This window comes from Staurois parvus, unplaced genomic scaffold (genome assembly GCF_062004578.1).
Source record: "Staurois parvus isolate SC_StPar_1 unplaced genomic scaffold, SC_StPar_1.0 ptg000446l, whole genome shotgun sequence".
In the NCBI taxonomy this organism is placed as follows: domain Eukaryota; kingdom Metazoa; phylum Chordata; class Amphibia; order Anura; family Ranidae; genus Staurois; species Staurois parvus.
In genome coordinates this window covers 1567185-1586517 of record NW_028318242.1, presented here as the reverse complement: position 1 = coordinate 1586517, position 19333 = coordinate 1567185, and the positions used below count along the sequence as shown (strand labels likewise).

At 38.0% G+C, this 19333-nt stretch overlaps 1 protein-coding gene across 5 annotated transcripts in view; it reads left to right on the top strand.

The window, feature by feature from the left end:
• The window catches only part of AFF3 (ALF transcription elongation factor 3), a 450181-nt gene that overhangs the window by 109736 nt on the left and 321112 nt on the right, over positions 1-19333 (top strand). For 3 of the 5 annotated variants that reach the window (XM_089688112.1, XM_089688111.1, XM_089688115.1), the window contains exons 2-3: positions 15688-15808; positions 16907-17710. In XM_089688112.1, the coding sequence (XP_089544238.1) occupies positions 15688-15808; positions 16907-17710 (925 nt within the window). The remainder of the gene's footprint in view (positions 1-15687; positions 15809-16906; positions 17711-19333) is intronic. The other 2 variants (XM_089688114.1, XM_089688113.1) reach the window with 1 other exon arrangement.

Here is a 19333-nt window from a genome sequence, read left to right as displayed (position 1 = left end):
AAGCAGCAGCTGTCACTGATATTTGGGATCCGGCGCAAAGTCCAGGAGCTGAAATGAATAAAATGTGCAAGCATGCACAGTTTATCAGGGATGAAGTCCATGAAATAAGCAGTGGTCAAAGGAGGCGGCCTTCAGACAAAGCCATACAATTTGAAGAGATCAAGGGTTGGAGCACAGGCAGGGTTGTAGCAAGGCACGTTACAGAATGACCAATGTAATCATAGATCAAAACAAGAATGCCACAAAGGACCATGAAGAACCTTTTTTGTGGCTCTGACACTCTTCAATGGGATTAAGGAGAATTTGTATTTGGAGCCTGGTGCACCAAAGGCATATTTAACATGCCTGTGATGCCTTGTTTAATCAATGGCGCTAAGCAAAAGTAGAAATGTGACATTAGGCAGACTGCAGGACAGTTTTGAAATGTACACTTTAAAAAAAAATAAAAAATGATAGGTACATAATCTATATTCATAGCCTTACTCTCAAACTTAAAAAACCACAGCTTGGCCACTTTAGATTTTAAAAAACGGTGATCATAAATTAAATGCGAATAAAAGTGTTTATTGGCAAGCATAATTTATTGGTGAAGTTTAGACCAAAAAAAAAATTACAGAAATCCTGGCAAAAGCAATTTTATACTGAATGGATCAAATAAACACAATCAACTTTCTATTAGCTCTAGAAATTACTGTAGCAAAGAGTAAACTATTTCTGAGCTTCTGTTAGGCAAACATTTAATTAAAGCATTTGAATTAAGCCATGCCACTTGGAAATATACTGTCAGTGTGAGTAATTCATTTTAGCACATGATTATTTTATTGGAAAAATAGTTCCCTCTGTACTTAAAGCATAACTCCAGGCAAACATTTTCTTAAAATTTGCTGTGTAAAAAAAAAAGTTTACTCACAAATGAACCATTCGCAGAATACAAGGAGTTCTGTAATTGGTCAAGGGAAGAGGAGGGTACTGTTGAGTGACAGTGCAGCATTTGTGTATGAGAACTGCAGTTCTCATAGGGGCAGTGCTTGCAGTATAGTAAAAGCTATACTATCTGGCATAAATTATATTGCACGTAGTAAAGAAAGGACTGCGTTCCTAAAAGTGGCATACACATCACGTGGGTGATTTTTTTTTCATATACAGCAGATTCAAAAAACATTTTTCTTGGAGTTCTGTGTTAAACCATATTGCGTTTATGAACTAAAAATACCTTTTCTAAATGTTTGAATCATTTTGTTTACATAAAAACAGTTACAAAAAGTAGATTTCTAATGGCAACCCATTTTTTTACTAATACAGTCCCCAACCTTACTCCCATGTGTATCAAAAAGGCTGAAAGTGCTCAATGGTTGCATTGCTATGAAAATGTTTACAAAGGCAATGGAAGACTTTGTCCCTTTCATTAGTATAGACAATGTGGCCATCCCTCTCTAATGTATTTCACCCTTACAGGTTTAAAGCAGCATTAAACCCAAAACCAAAAATGTAGGGTAGTGGGATGTGGGTGAAGGAAAGGGAAATAAAATGAAAAAAAGAGTCTGGAAGGACAGTAAGGGGAAAGGATAACAGGCAAAAGTATAAATAGAACACTTGTAAACCAAATAAAAAATAAATATTATATAAATGAATATGTCAAATCCTACTTGTAATTCATCCCCTTGTGAATGCAAGTGACCATTTTAAATACCCAAATATTTCTCTTTTTCCAGCTCAGCATTGTACCCTAGTGTGAGTCATGATTAAGCACTGAGATACGTGTTGACTTTTTTAAGATCCCACAATGTCCTACTGCCATGTTATGTGTACTGATACATGAATAAATGGATCTTTTTTGCAGCTTTCCAGATGTTCCTAGTAGTCTCTGCATGCAGCATGATGAGCTGAGCTTGCACCCAGGTGTGTGGTGTGGTGGAATGAGGTGGCAGGCCAACCTGGAGCAGTGTTACATATCTAAGCATTGTCCCCAAAATGGACAATCTATTCTTTCTAAGATTTGTACTCGAAAAGATGCTGGATGCATGTTGCTCTGCGCAGCCATCTTGTTGTCCTGCCAATATATTTTCTTTTACATGCTATACAAGAAATAACATGTATTGTGTGTCAGTTTACCAATTGTTTGATTTCAAACAAATTACCATTGATGTTAGATTGGACCAATTTTTAATTTGGGTTTCAGGAGTTCTATGTATACTTTCCCGTTGTCTGTTTTTTCTTTTCCTTTTTTCTCCCTTCATTTTTCCCACTTTATATATTCCCATATCCTCCTAGCTCCCACCCCCATTGGGGTTTTATATCAAATGCTGTATTTAAGCACCTCTTCCCCTAATTTCCTCCATCTCTGCAACTACAACAAGGGTGAAATGTGTCAGAGAGGGGCGGTTCCCATATAGAGAATTGCAGCATCCATGTTTGGCTAAATAAAACTTTGAAGTGATGCCATCAATGTGCTTTCCTTTGTTGCTTGCATGGAATCTTAACTGATGCCATCAATGTGCTATCCTTTGTTGCTTGCATGGAATCTTAACTGTTATCTAATTTTGAATTAACCATGTCAACTCTTACTTTTATAAAATGCTGGAGAAACAATGATTGCTGAATGACCCATATTGTACAAGCTTTTTATAAGCTGTTGACTAGATCAATATAAACCCAAGGGTTTTGTATAAAGAAGTAGATTAGACTTCAAAATGTTATTCCCTTTTGTTTTTCCATTCACCACACACTTTAATTGTTATTCTACTTTCAAGATCATACATGTATATTGTTGTAGTTCTTCCTTCCATCAGAAAAAGACACAAGGGCTTGATGTACTAAAGGCAAATAGGCTGTTCACTTTGTAATGGAGTTTTCCCTTAGCTTGTGAATGAGGTAAGGGTATGCTGACGTCCATCCAGTCATGTGCAATAATGGAATTCTAACCTCATTCACTAAGTTAATAGAAAATTCTAATTTGTCCATAATTTAAATACATATATAGCAGTAGAAACAGTAATAGGAATAATGAGTTACAAGTGATGGAACATGTAAACTGTGTATTTACTACCATTTGTATGAGATAGCAAGGCGTAAAATAGAACATTTTCGAGTATTACTGTCTGCTGTTGTTATTGTTGATTGCTGGAATTAGCTACTAATAAATGATTTATGGCATACTAGAATTTATCATCTTACTACTTTCTTTAATGTGTTACTAAACCCAGGACCCTGCATTCACTATATCTGGTCTCTCAAGTAAATATAAACTTCTAAATACCTTTTCTCATCAGCAGTTAGAGCAGTCTTGTGACTTCTATCAGTGTCCAGCCAAGCACTGGTTAAAGCTTTTAGAAAGAGTTTTCATTTTGCTCTAGGAGGATGCAGAACCCCTGATCTCTGTCTGGACAGTGCTGATTGGCCCTGTGTTGATCACATGCACTTTCCCAAGAAAAAAAAAACCTCTCTAGCAATATACACCAAACTGATATGTCTTATCAGGAGATAAGAGGGGGGCACTGGAAGAAGGTGAGGATCAGAGAAGACAGGATCAAACATCCTTTTTACACAATGCAGAGAAGTAACCCCTTAGGGTCCAGAGTGAGTGTAACAAGCATGATTTACTGCATATACAGACTGATTTTACTGTTGTGGGTTTAGTAACACAGTGATTTAATGGTTAGATAAATAGTTGTTTACGTCAACTGGTAAAATGAAAGAACTTTCTTTGGTAACTCAGGTCCTTAGCATCTAATATCTTCAAGTGAGATGTAACACATTTTCATTAGAGCTCAATTCTTCTGTTAATATTTCCTTGCACGGATGGCATTTTGTCAATATTACTTAGAACACTTTTGTACATCAATTGAAATGGAAATTCTAAGACTTTTAAAAAATAATGCGTATTGAAGATATGTTCTGAACGATTCATGAAAAATATTAAACAATACTAATTAAAAATTCTAAAAATATGTTCTCCCTATGAGTTTGTATTGGGTAGACCAGGCCTAATCTGCAGATAATCATACAATACTTGTAGTAAAATTTTGTGTTTTTTTTCTAAATTTGGCTAAGGATACCAAGACTTTTCATGTCTAAAAATATCAAAGGAATTCATTGCTAGATGTGTTGAGATCCTACCAGCGGCAATTTAGCTGAGTCTCTGGATCTTTTGACTGACTAAGTATTTTTAAAGGCAAACAAAGACATTAGAGAGCAGCTTATCTTAGGGAAAACAATGGCAGACAAGGCCAGTTACTATTCCCCAACATAAGACATGGTCAGCAGTGTTTGCAGGAAGCTCATAGATGATAGAAAAGGGAAAGACCAGGAGACTGTCATATGACATCTATGCGCTCTGCAATGTAACTGTAGCTGATTAAAAAAAATGATATAATTAGTTTAGACAACAAAATATAACATTGTGACAAATATTTTCCTGTCCTGCACATTAAACTGAAGGGGATTATCAGCAGAATTAGAGTTCATCTATGGTTTGAACTAGTGGTTCTCAAACTACAAGATGGTCCCCTTTTGTGAGAGATATTATCCAAATTATAAAGACACACACATGGATTTTTATGCCAGCATTTCTAATTAGGGTGGTTGCTTTTAAAATGTACAGTATTATCTTTCTGCATATATTCTTTGGGATATTTAACAACCAGAGTGAATCATGTGATCCTTGAATAGCAATTTCATTATAGTTCAGAATAATTGGGTAGTCAGTATCCGCCAATTCTGCCTCTTTTGTCAAGTTTGATTATCACAGTGCAGACTGGTCCACAGCCAAGATGTAGAGCAGGGGTGACAAACTGGTGGCCCTCCAGCTGTTGCGAAACTACAAGTCCCACCATGCCACTGCCTTTGGGAGTCATGCTTGTAACTGTCAGTTTTGCAATTCCTCATGGGACTTGTAGTTTGGCAACACCTGGAGGGCCGCCAGTTTGACACCTGTAATGTAGAGGTTCAGATTGCACATTCATGGCCAACTTATGACTGCCCATAATCCTAATTGTACCATTCTTGGAAAATACACTCCATCTTTTCAGGAAGTGCTTATATCACCCTCCAGTAAAAGTTTTAGAAACAACATTGTAAGAATTTAGCACTGTATCTCTGCTATAGAAAGTAATTTATTGGATGCAGGATAAAAAAGTGAGCATAAACATCCATCTCATCACAGGTCCGTGTCACAGATTGATGTGCACTGTAAGCTCTTGCCTTGAGGTAAACTGTAAAAAAAAGCATTCAGTGTACTTTATCTCTCCAGGAGTTTTTCAAGTCACCGCTCTTGTTTAGGCTCAGTTGCAACATTGTATTCAATCACAATGACAGTTATAAATTTGAGTAATAGTTTTACCCAGAGCAGTCACTATGTATAAAATGAATAATATGTACATACACATTGCCATTAACAATTTGTTTTAAAAACAGGATGTATTTTTTATGCTGTAATTGTTTGTCAGTATTGTGTTGCTGCACATCCTTCTATACAAGGCATTACTGATCAAGCTACAACTCATTAAGGGGTGACACCATGTTCTAAGTGCACAGTGGTTTTACATTTCATTAGAAGAAGCATTTCCCCCTGTGAAATCTAACACTGTCACATGTAAGAGCCTGCTATAAGTCATTAGCACCGCGAGTCTCAATCCATCATCGTTTTTTGTGGCGTGTGAAAATGAAACTGGCACCAATAAATTGCTCAGTAAAGAAGATGGAAATGACAATGCCAGTTAAAAGTCAGTTTTGAATGTACTATAGCTTATATACAGTACCTAATAATCTTTGACATATGCATTAAAAGGCATCACTAATGTAAACCTGTCACAAACCTGGACAGGTCATGATGATAAAATGCATAAGCAGAGGTTACCTTCAGTGAATATATCAGAACACTTAGACCCAGAGATGTGGGCAGCGGAAGTTGCATGCAAATTCTGACTTTTCAAGTAAACATTAAGTTTGTCAATAACCTCCTTATTCTTAGCCTCCCTGTTGGCCCTTTAATATGTCAGATAGATTCATTGACCAATAAAAAGATTTGGGAATCAGGAGCATGCAAAGCTGAGCATGGTTTACAGAATAAGTCAAGATTTTCATATACTTCATATGCCTATATCTCTTGATGTACTACTTATTTTGGCATACTATTTCACTTTAAGTAACCAGTGCTTATGTTTTGTCATCATATACTCAGTTTGAATAATTCAGGTTTGTGTCAGGTTTATGTTTACTCTGGCTACAAAAAATTAAATTGTCACTGTAATTGTTTAAGTTCCAGTGATAATAAAAAAAATATGATAATACCATCACTTTTATAATTTTTATAGTTTCTGTAATCTGAATTCATGTTATTAAATGTTCACTACTAAAGATTATTATATCGTCAATAAAGCCTTACTGTGCTATTGTGCCCTGGGTGGAAAAAAGTTGGAAGTATCCAAATGACATTTATATAAAGTATTTATTGCCAGAAACCACTGATTCATGTATGTGCAGAACTAGCATGGTTTTACAGCTTTTTATTAGGCTTGTTGAATAGTGCTGTCATATACAGTATATATATATATATATATATATACACAGTGTATCAAGAATGTATTTACAGCGCTTAACTTTTGCCTCATTTTGTTATGTTACAGCCTTATTCCAAAATGGATTAAATTAATTTTTTCCTCAACATTCTACAAACAATACCCCATAATGTGAAAGAAGTTCATTTTGAAATCTTTGCAATTTATTAAAAATAAAAAACGAAAAAACACATGTACATAAGTATTCACAGCCTTTGCCATGACACTCAAACTTGAGCTGTGGTGCATCCTGTTCCCACTGATCATCCTTGAGATGTTTCCACAACTTGATTGTGGGAAATTCAGTTGATCGAATATGATTAGGAAAGGCATAAACCTGTCTTTATAAGGTCCTACAGTTAACAGTGCATGTCAGAGCACAAACCAAACCATTGTCCGTAGACCTCTGAGACAGGATTGTATCAAGGCACAGATCTTGGGAAGGGTACAGAAAACGTTCTGCAGTATTGAAGGTCCCAATGAGCACAGTGGCCTCCATAATTCGTAAATGGAAGACGTTTGGAACCACCAGGAATCTTCCCAGAGCGGGCCGCCCGGCCAAAATGAGCTATCGAGGGAGAAGGGCCTTAGCCAAGGAGGTAACCAAGCACCCGATGGTCACTTTGAAAGAGTTCCAGCATTTCTCTGTGGAGAGAGGAGAACCTTCCAGAAGAACAACCATCTCTGCAGCACTCCACCAATCAGACAGAAGCCACTCCTCAGTAAAAGGCAAATGGCAGCCCGCCTGGAGTTTGCCAAAAGGCACCTGAGGGACTCTCAGACCATGAGAAACAAAACTCTCTGGTCTGATTAAACAAAGACTGAACTCTTTGGCCTGAATGCCAAGCGTCATGTCTGGAGGAAACAAGGCACCGCTCACCACCTCGCCAATACCATTGAAGCAGCTACAGTGAAGCATGGTGGTGGCAGCATCATGCTGTGGGGATGTTTTTGAGAAGCAGGAATTGGTAAACTAGTCAGGATCAAAGGAAAGATGAATGCAGCAATGTACAGAGACATACTTGATGAAATTCTGTTACAGAGCGCTCTGGACCTTAGACTGGGGCGACTATTCATCTTTCAACAGGACAACACACAGCCCACATGACAAAGGAGTGACTACAGGCCAACTCTGCAACAGTACTGGAGTGGCCCAGCCAGAGCCCAGACTTGAACACGATTGAACATCTCTGGAGAGATCTGAAAATGGCTGAGCACGGACGCTCCCCATCCAACCTGATGGAGCTTGAGAGGTACTGCAAAGAAGAATGGGAGAAATTGCCCAAATATAAGTGTGCCAATCTTATAACATCATACTGAAAATGACTTGGGGCTGTAATTGGTGCTAAAGGTGCTTCAACAATGTATTGAGCAAAAGCTGTGAATACTTTTGTACATGTGGGTTTTTTGTTTTTTATTTTTATAAATTGCAAAGATTTCAAAGTGAACTTCTTTCACGTTGTCATTATGGGGTATTGTTTGTAGAATGTTGAGAAAAAAATTAAGTTTAATCCATTTTGGAATAAGGCTGTAACATAACCAAATGTGGCAAAAGTTAAGCTCTGTGAATACTTTCTGGATGCACTGTGTGTGTGTGTGTGTGTGTGTGTGTGTGTGTGTGTGTGTGTATATATATATATATATATATATATATATATATATATATATATATATATACACACACACACACTATATTTACAAAAGTATTGTGATGCCTGCCTTTACATGCACATGAACTTTCATAGCATCCCAGTCTTAGTCCGTAGGGTTCAATATTGAGTTGACCCACCCTTTGCAGCTATAACAGCTTCAACTCTTCTGGGACTGTTGTCCACAAGGTTTAGGAGTGTGTATATGGCACTGTTTGACCATTCTTCCAGAAGCCCATTTGTGAGGTCAGGCGTTGATGTTGGACGAAAAGGCCTGGCTTGTATTCTGTGCTCTAATTCATCCCAAAAATGTTCTATCGGGTTGAGGTCAGGACTCTGTGCAGGCCAGTCAAGTTCCTCCACCCCAAACTCACTCATCCATATCTTTATTGACCTTGCTTTGTGTACCGGTGTGCAGCCATGTTGGAACAGGAAGGGGCCATCCCCAAACTGTTCCCACAAAGTTGGGAGAATTAAATTGTCCAAAATGTCTTGGTATGCTGACGCCTTAAGAGTTCCCTTCCCTGGAACTAAGGGGCTAAGTCCCTGAAAAGCAACCGCACACCATAATCCCCCCAAACTTTACACTTGGCACAATGCAATCAGGCAAGTACCATTTTCCTGGAAACCGCCAAATCCAGACACATCCATCGGATTGTTAGACAGAGAAACATGATTCTTCATTCCAAATAACATGTCTCCACTGCTCTAGAGTCTAGTAGTGGCGTGCTTTACATCACTGCATTCGATGCTTTGCATTGCATTTGGTGATGTAAGGCTTGGATGTAGCTGCTTGGCCATGGAAACCAATTCTATGAAGCTGTCTATGCACTGTTGTTATGCTAATCCAAAGGCCACATGAAGTTTGGAGGTCTTTAGCTATTGACTCTGCAGACAGTTGCCGACTTCTGCGCACTTCAGCATACGCTGTCATTTTACATGGGCTACGGCTTCGTGTCTGAGTTGCCGTTGTTCCCAGTTGCTTCCACTTTGTTATAATACCATGAACAGTTAGTTATATTTAGTAGCAAAGAAAATTTCACAGATGGAGTTATTGCATAAGTGGCAACTTATAATGGTACCACGCTTCAGCACCATGCCTAGGTGCTTAAGTTTATACCCCTGTGGCCATGGAGGTGATTGGAACAGCTGAATACAATGATTTGGAGGGGTGTCCCAATACTTTCGGGGACAATACAGTGTATATGTGTGTATATATATATATATATATATATATATATATATATATATACACATTATGACCTAAACTGCAGCTCTCGTGGGATGTTCCCGGTCTGCAGTGGTCACAACCTACCAAAACTAGTCCAAAGAAGGAAAACTGGCAAACTGGTGACAGGGTCATGGGCAGACATGGCTCATTGATGCATGTGGAAAGTGGAGGCTGGCCTGTGAAGTCTGTCCAATAGAAGAGCTACTGTAGGTCTAAGTTTTGAAAAAGTTACTAAATATAACAGTTAGTTATATTTAGTAGCAAAGAAAATTTCACAGATGGAGTTATTGCATAAGTGGCAACTTATAATGGTACCACGCTTCAGCACCATGCCTAGGTGCTTAAGTTTATACCCCTGTGGCCATGGAGGTGATTGGAACAGCTGAATACAATGATTTGGAGGGGTGTCCCAATACTTTCGGGGACAATACAGTGTATATGTGTGTATATATATATATATATATATATATATATATATATATACACATTATGACCTAAACTGCAGCTCTCGTGGGATGTTCCCGGTCTGCAGTGGTCACAACCTACCAAAACTAGTCCAAAGAAGGAAAACTGGCAAACTGGTGACAGGGTCATGGGCAGACATGGCTCATTGATGCATGTGGAAAGTGGAGGCTGGCCTGTGAAGTCTGTCCAATAGAAGAGCTACTGTAGGTCTAAGTTTTGAAAAAGTTAATGATGGATCTGATAGAAAGGTGTCAGAACACACAATGCATTGCAATGTGTTGTGTATGGGGCTGCATAGCTGCAGACCAGTTAGGGTTCCCATGCGAACCCATGTCCACAGCCAAAAGTGCCTACAATGGGCACATAAGCAACAGGACTGAACCATGGAGCAATGGAAGAAGGTGGCTTGGTCTGATTAATTCAGGAATGATTTGAGGAACAAAACAACAAGGTGTTCATTTGGCCAGCAAATTCTCCAAATCTCAATCCAATCTAGCATCTGTTGGATGTCCTGGGGAAAAAAAGTCTGATCCATGGAGGCTCCACTTCACAACTTACAGTACTGACGCCTTGATTTCAGATTCTACAGCATACCTTCAGTGGTCTAGTGGAGTCCATGCCTTGACAAGTCATGTGAGTGGTCATAATGTTAAGACTGATCGATGTATATATAAATAAAAACCTCTGCTCTAAAGGATATAATCCCTAACCAAAATACATCTCCCAACACATAAAAAGCTTGTGATACTAAGTCCAAACAGTGTACCAACAAATAGTGCTATGAACAAATTGTGAACAAACTGTGATTAAGTGATAAGCCATCCCCTTGATAATGTCATCTGTGACAAAACATGTTGGGTGAGGCCTACAAGAGTGACATCATCACACAACGCCAGATGATTGCAGGCGATTATACAGTCTTTTGAGCAGCCCACAGGAACGCTTCTTATGGTGTGATATGATGCGTTGTCTGGCCGCTATTGGCCGCTTTTAATTGTAAGTGCAATACCTTGTTTTAAGCAATAAATATTTTCATACGGTTTTGTTTTACACTATGGGCCGGCATTGTGCTTTTGTTTTTGAGAGCTACTGAACAATTCTGTTGGATATAAAGATTGTGGCACAGGTGATCCTTTTGGCAAGAGGGTAGCCGGAACAACCCTAAAGGTGCATGTAGACCATTTGCTTTACAACATCTATGTCATTTGGTAAGCTGCTGACCTTTTCCATGAATTTGGTGTCACTGGTTGTTTTCAAGAAGAGCTACACAGCACTGCATTTCTTTTGGAGGACTTTTTGGAGAATTTTTATTTTTTCTGGACTCAATTTATCACTTTTATTTCTTTGCGTAATACACTGTCATTATTTTGCATTGTGTAATGTTTACTAGGTGTTACTTATTATTCACCTAATCACAGTTTGTTTGCAATTAGCACCACACTATTTGTTGGTACACTGATCGGTGTATATGCTCTAAATATCTTTTGCAGATATATTTGCAATCATCAGGTGATCTGTTCTGGACTCCTGTTAGGTTAGAGAGGTGTTCCCATCCTCGTCTGACCTCTCTTGTATTTGCCCACAGATATTAGATTTTTATTGCACAATTTTCTGTAAGCTTTAGACACTAGTGTGTAAAAAATCCCATGGCATGAGCAACTTCTGAGATGTTACCAGCCACCATATTTGATATCAACATTCATTTTTTAGACAAAGTTGCTTTGATCGAAATTCTTCCCCATTGTAATGTTTTCACAAAATGCTTTCTTAGAAATCCTTACATGATTACAACTCTTTAGTACAAACTTTTGGAAAAGCTTGATCTTTGAGAAAGGGTAAGAAGGGGATTATTTAGTAGAGGTTAATTTACTTTAGCAATATGTCCAACTATTATGCGCCATGTAAGTTTATGAAGCACTTTATGTATGGTATCTGGTGTTTTTATAGATTTGCACAGTATTATTTTGGCTTTCTTCCTCTATCTCTGGCAACTAATTTCCTCTTGTCTGGTGATTTGTGTCCTATTGGTGCATTGCCCAAATATGTTGTGTCTGGGCATGCACTGGCAGATATTCAGCACTAAATCTTTGTCATACTGGTATTCAGGAACTCAACTAACCTTATCCTTTAACTCTTGCTATCTTTAGTATTCCTTGAATATAACTCATAATTAATTTTGGATTTCTGCTCTCTGGCTGTCTTAAAGTGTATCTAAACTTCAAAACAAACATTTAACATATTGCAGTTTACCAAACCTTGGTGGCTGTATTAGTTTTCTTTTTTCAAGATTTGTTTCCTTTATTTTAATCTGATTATTCTGCCAGTAACACACTTCCAATCCTATGGTGACAATGCTTACATACCTTTCTGTATGAGGGCAACAGAAACAAGCTAGAATTAAAAGACTCAACATGACAATCTAAAACTTTGCTTTGGGTTTGCCTGCACTGTCTGCTGTTGACAGGCAAGCCACATTATAATTGTTTTCCAGTCAGCTTTGATCTGCACCATTAATGGCACTAGTAAAGACCAGGCAGATGTTAGAGACATAGCAGATCCACCTCAATCTCTAAGCCCCCCAACAACCACCCCCCGCAATATATTTCTCTCCATGGTTCTTTAATGGCACTTTAAGGACTCGCTCATCCTATATCGATTTATTCTTTGCTCTCAGTCTTCATCTTTTGATTCCATGTTCTTTGGTCCTCTTCCACATCATTAATCCATCTGTCCTGTATTTTCACTTTGTGCTTTTACCTCCTGGACTTCCTACAAAAAAGACTCTTTTTATTGCAGTTCTTTTTCACATGACTGTCACATTGCCTATCCCTGTTGTAGTTGGATGTTCATAGCTTTTATGCTTCAGAACTTTCCCAGAGGTATCTATGTACAATATAGTGTACAGTCAGTATAGTTCATCAGTCTGGGGAATGTAATGTATAGCGTAACATACATAGTGCAAATGTTTGTGGAATGTGGTGTGCTGTGACATTGGCAATGGTCAGTGTAGAAGTACATATTGCTGCTGTGGTGACCAGTGAAAAGTGTGCATCAAAACAATGGCACCCTGTGCATTCCTTTACATATTTTAGGCTTGTGTCTTTAACATGTTAAAATGTTTGTTTTGCAGCTGGAGTTTGTCTTAAACTTTCACAAGTTATACACTGTTGTTTCTTAACATTTCCAAAAATGGCACGTGGTTGGTTATTCTGTAGGTATACACAACAAACCTAAGCTATGGCCGAATGTTCCTTGGGGGGAAATGGATTGAATAAATGAGGACAATGATAACCATCATACAGAAATGGGTGAGCTTAAACTGTAGAAGCAAGTAGTTTAAGATGTCCGCTACAGTGCATTTGCATCTCCAGGTGACATTCAGAAGAAGCATGCAAAATATCAAGCCCCATCAAACATAAACAGCTTTTGGTGTAGATAAATCACACAGACTTTTTTCTATTCCTTTAGTTAAATAACCTCCACATTTCCTTCTCTTCTGATCTCAATCACTCAGATGTGCAGCGACACAATTCAGTCTCCATGCATTTTTCATGTTCCGAACTTGTGCTCATGTCACATCAGTCAGAGAAAAGGGGATTGATTAGGGAGTAGTTTGACGACTTGGCTTATTACCAGAGATCACAATACAGAAGCTTGGCTGTAAAGAAATCTAGTGCTGCACGCAGTTTGAACAACTCTTCAGGGAATGAGCTAATAAGAGATTCACCACAGAAAGACAGCAGCCTCACGTAGATCACACCGAGGACATTTTATGAGGAAATATCTGCTTGTGATTTACATTTTGTACTATCTCATAATCTTTAGATGCCTGAGAGCACTAAAAGAAATATTGTGGTCATTAACACATAGAATTGTTTCTGTGGTTTAATGCACTTCTTCTAAATCTTCCCTAGTAAGGAGAAGCTTATGTTTAGAAATGAACAAAATCTAAATATTACTTGCAGGGATATATCTGTATGTAGTGCAGAATGTGAATAGGGATCTTATTTAAAACAATTTGAAGTGATAAATTTAGTTTATTTTAGAAGCATGTGCTACAAAGTAGGTTTTCATATTTAATCTGCAAGGCACATCTTCCTGGACCTACAGTATGCTCCTTCCTGGAGCCTATGGAAATGGTGGCAATGAGGGTTTAGGAGGCTCAGTTCATAAGCTTCTGTATTTCTGTTCTTCATCTGTTACATATTCAGAGATAGTAGGCAGGCAGCTACAACATGGAGCACACTGAGGGTTTGTGTCAATTGGCTTTGGGCTTGTGTTAATGGCATCACATTGACATCGGTCTCAAACTTGTATGGGAATGCAAAACCCATTTGAAGCAAACAAAATCACATCAACACAGGTGCCATAGTAGACATTAAACATATAATAGTTGTTTTCCTAGGACAATTAAAAAAAAATAAAAAACAGGAAAGAATACTCTGACTAATTTGGGTAGCTGTTTTGTGTTCTCTCTTTTTCTCTACTTTTTAGAAAAGAGCCTACCATTCTAATTACTGTGACTAAACTGTATATTGTAAATGGCCATCTGTACCAGGATGAAATTCAGAACATGCTGATCCAGTCAAATGATGTATATTTTTCTTTCGAAACACAAAAGCTTTTTGATTCTTACCAATCATAGCTACATCCAGTCAGTATTGACAGGCTTGTATGATACTATCAGCTTTGCTCCTTTTTTATAAGATTGTCCCCTATACCAACCCTGCTATTTGTTTGCTTTAATGTATCTTTGCCCCAGGAGGGCTATGTTTCTCTATTAGTGAGCCCATCTGGGCTAACAGATCATCGACCTGGTCCATATTGTAGAGTAATCTGTATTTATTATTTTATGCCTTTTTCCTCTCCCTCCATTTTTTGTGCCTTGAAGGTAGGCTCAGTTTAGATATTCTCTCATATAATTCACCTTAGAGGAGATGAGTTCATAGGACTCACCATTGTTTTTTTTTTACATTTTAGATTTCTATTAGGATAGGATGATACTCTACTGTTTGTTCCTTCTGTCTTTCTGGAGAATATATTTTTATGATAGCCACTGTTCCTACTCCGCTGGCAGGTTGATGGTTGTTTTCACAGGTAAAGAACTTTAATTAGCCACCCTGTTAATGTGAACATTTTTTAATAAATATTATCATTATCTAGTCTAAGAGGCACTTTTAGCCTTTATCGATTTGTGATATACTGGTCTCATAAGGGACTATGTGGGGGTTTGCTGTGGATGGGGGGGTTCTGGTACTGTGAGCTTTCACTGGGTGCCCTGCTTTTGCTACCTCTTCTCCTCCCTCCTGCCCCCCTTCTCCCCCCTCTTCTTGGGTGTCTCTTAGGTTTTTACTTTTCATCCTTTATAGTGGGGTGTTGATTATCATGTAATGAACTTGGCTCGTGATGAAGTGGGCTTTGTCCAAGAAACGCATCGGGCCATTTTTTTGCACATTACTTCTTGAATCTGATATATCAAATGAGTGAAATATTATTTTATTGTAGAAACATTTTTTAGATGTAATTGATGACGTATTTTGGTTTAATACCTTCTTTTTCATATATGGATTAAATAAAAATGTATTTTATGAATAATGGTGTACCTCAAAAGTCCCATCTGATTACTCTTTTGATACCCCTGCCAGCATTGATTATACAGTCTATTGGGATGCTGAAATGAAATTTGTATTTTTTTTATTTCTGTATTCATAATTATGTCCCATTACCACACATTTATGCAGGCTACATTGCAAGCTAATGTTGTGGTTTTTTTTTTTTTTTTTTACAGCGGGTATGAACAAGATAAAAGTGTACTGCGCAGAAAGGAATGGGAAAGGAGGAGCCAAGAAGTCCAGCCAAGTGAGGATATTTTTCTTGTCAATTACCCCCTCTTCAGTGAGCCATACAAGGTAATATGTATTGTACTGGTTTGGTTAAGAACAGAAAAACAACACACACAAAATGATAATGTATGCAGGGCCTACATTTGGATTCTCCTACTTTTAGTTTGTCTGACCTAGTGTTGATTCCACCACATGCTTGTAAATGTTAATAAAGAGCCCATCCTACCATTTAGGACACATAGCAAGTGATTGGGAAGATCTGACATGTTTATAGGCTTGCCACTGGGATTCTCATACTTTTTTGATACTTCTGTAGGATGTTCATTTGCTTATTAAATACACTGCTCAAAAAAATTAAAGGAACACTCTCAATGGGGAAAAAGATCATGCTGGATATCTATATCTGACCTGCCAATTCTAGTGTTCAATGGCAAATGCCAATCGAGCTCTGTGGTGCCCAGCACTGAGCACAGGACCCAATAGAAGATGGCGGGTCCTTAGGCCACCCTCATGAAGTCTGCTTCTGATTGTTTGGTCAGAGACATTCACACCAGTGGCCTGTTGGAGGTCATTTTGTAGGACTCTGGCAGTGCTCATCCTGCTGATGGGTTGAGGACCTTGTACGGCCCTGTCCAGCTCTCCTAGAGTAACTGCCTGTTTCCTGTAATCTTGTCCATGCTCTTGAGACTGTGTTGGGAGACACAGCAATCCTGTGGCAATGGCATGTATCGATGTGCCTTCCTGGAGGAGCTGGACTGCCCGTGCAACATTTGTAGGGTCCAGGTATCGCCTCAGGCTACCAATAGTGACATTGACCCTAGCCAAATGTAAAACTAGTGAAAAACAGTCAGAAAAGATGAGTAGGGAAAAAATGTCTATGGCCTCCATTCCTGTTTTGGGGGTCATCTCATTGTTGCCTATTTAGTGCACCTGTTGTTAATTTCATTAACACCAAAGCAGCTGAAACTGATTAACAACCCCCTCTGCTACTTAACTGACCAGATTAATATCCCAGAAGTTTAATTGACTTGATGCTATACTCTGATTAAAATGTGTTCCTTTAATTTTTTTTAGAGCAGTGTAGTTTTACTATTTAGAAGGAAGTGAGGAAACCTCTTCACATGTATCTATGTATTTATTGGACTTCTATTTTTACTCTTTCAGACTAACAAAGGAGATGAGCTTTCAACTCGTATCCAAAGTACACTTGGAAGCTATGATGAAATGAAAGAGCTGTTAACAGAAAGATCCCACCAAAGTGATTTTGTTGGTATTCCAAAGGCCGTTCCAGGAAACACCGCCCTTGGGAAGACAGAGGACCATCTTCCTCAAAACTCCACAGAAAGCCATTACTTGGTTTGTCACACTGTGCAAACAGGTATAACATCTTCAGCAACACCTGTACAGATGAACAATAAAGTCAAAATGAACTGGCAAATAACTGGACACTCCCTGGAGGGGCAGAAGGTGGAAGCCAAGACTGACCAAAGAAAGATCACTTCTCCCAATAGTGATTTTAAGTGTGGACATCAAAAACATATAATTGACAAAAGCAAAAACTACATATTAAGTCCAGAATTATCAGCCACTAATGACCATCAACACAGCCTGTTGATATGTGGATTTGACAAACCCCTCAGTAGAAGGATAACACATTCGAAACTGAAATGCAACATAGACTTGGATCTTCCCATTAAAAAGAAGTCTTGTAGCCAGAATAGCAATAGTTTAAATTCTTTGCAGAATTTCCCTTCTTCGATCGTGTCCAAGCTAAACTCTGTTCAGCAAAAGCCAACAGCATATGTACGTCCAATGGATGGCCAAGACCAGGCACCAAATGAATCACCAAAATTAAAATTACCAATTGAACTGAACACAGTATTGCCAAGGGGACTTTCTAGTATGGCTGAATCAGACAAGGTACAGGATGAGAAAACAGAAACATTTGCAAACCTCAGCCAAGCAGAGGTAGGTCTATGGCTCTTACAACCTTGTTTTAGGTACTTAGCAGTAAATCTGTAAGCAACATCAACATTTACCTGCCAATTCCTATATGCTGCTATGGGTTTGATTTTTATAGAAAATATACTAATATTATTGTTCAGTACCATTATTTAAAACACTTCATATAATTTAAAGTATACTAGAGCAGTAGCACGAAGTACTGTCATTGCATGCTAGACCTTTATGAGCACCACTGCTCTTTACACGTCCTGTAGATAATTACTGTGCAGTGGGGGCATTTATAAATGCTACACATGTGGATGCTAAAAGTAACATAAATGCATATTATTCATTATTGCTTTGCTTGCAACATAGTAAAAAGAACAGAGTTCCATGTTGTTATTGCACCTTGGCAAAAACAGTCAAATCACAAAAAAGTTTGGTTTCCAGCCTGTTCCAAAGTTATCCATAGATGGGTTGGTTTGACTGGCTGGTATTATCATCCATATGATTTATACACCTTATAGACTTATAGATTTATGCACCTTGAACTTTGAATGTACCATAAAGTAATTTAGCGAATAAATGCCTATTCTGCTTGAAATTATACTATAAATGCAGAATACTTTGTATAATTCATGTTTTTGTTTCATGACTTTTGTGACTGACTAGAAAACAAATATGTTTTTCAACATTGTTATTGACATTCATAGTTTGGGGCTCAGTTTGTTCAAGGGCAGCCAAAGGATCCTCTGGTAGGTTTAAAAACCAGTCTGACACTACATAGCTAGACATACTCTTTACTCACAACTCATTACTCAGTGGAGCCTTGATTAGATAAAGGATGAAAATGAAATGTGTTTCTAATGATTTCTAAAAATTGTATTTTCATTTATTTAGTGTACATAGTTGGAGAAACAGTACAGCAGCTTTTGTAAACAGCAATCTATCATGGCAGCACATTCCCTGAGTACTGCTCTATCACACTTTTAATTAGCATGGATTACACAGCAATATATAAGTGCCATGACATTTAAATAACACTTGCTTCATTTACTTGACACACTCATAACTTACTGCAGATATTGGAATCCCAGCTCCACAGCACCACACAAAAACAATTTAACAGAATGAGAAGCAAAAGAAGAGCAAAGAAACGTCTGAGATCTGATTCCCTGTCACTCTTGGTTACCTTTCTGTGAAAACGGATAACTTTCAAATGAAAGCCGGCACCAGCCTGTCTGGAGAAAATGCATTCAAAGTGTATTTTCTAGAAAGCATTCCATTTTCATGTGACCCAATACGATTAAATTATATTAGAGTTGGCCAACACTTTAATTTACTCTGCTCTGACATATAGTTTAATTACAAAACTGATGGGTGTTAGACATCCTGAAATAAAATTAAAGAAATAAAATTATTTGTCTCCATGCTCTTAATGGAAGGCTGTATTAAATCAATTAGGGAATCACTGGCCCATTCTGCAATATATTTTTTCTAAAGACTATTGGAGGTAACCTTTGGCATCCGACTTGGAGGAACAAAGTGAATGTTATAACTTTTTTTTTTATAGAAAGCAATACTGTTAAAATACATATGTGATTTAATTATCTAATGCTCTGAATGAGGAGGGTAGGATAGGTAGAC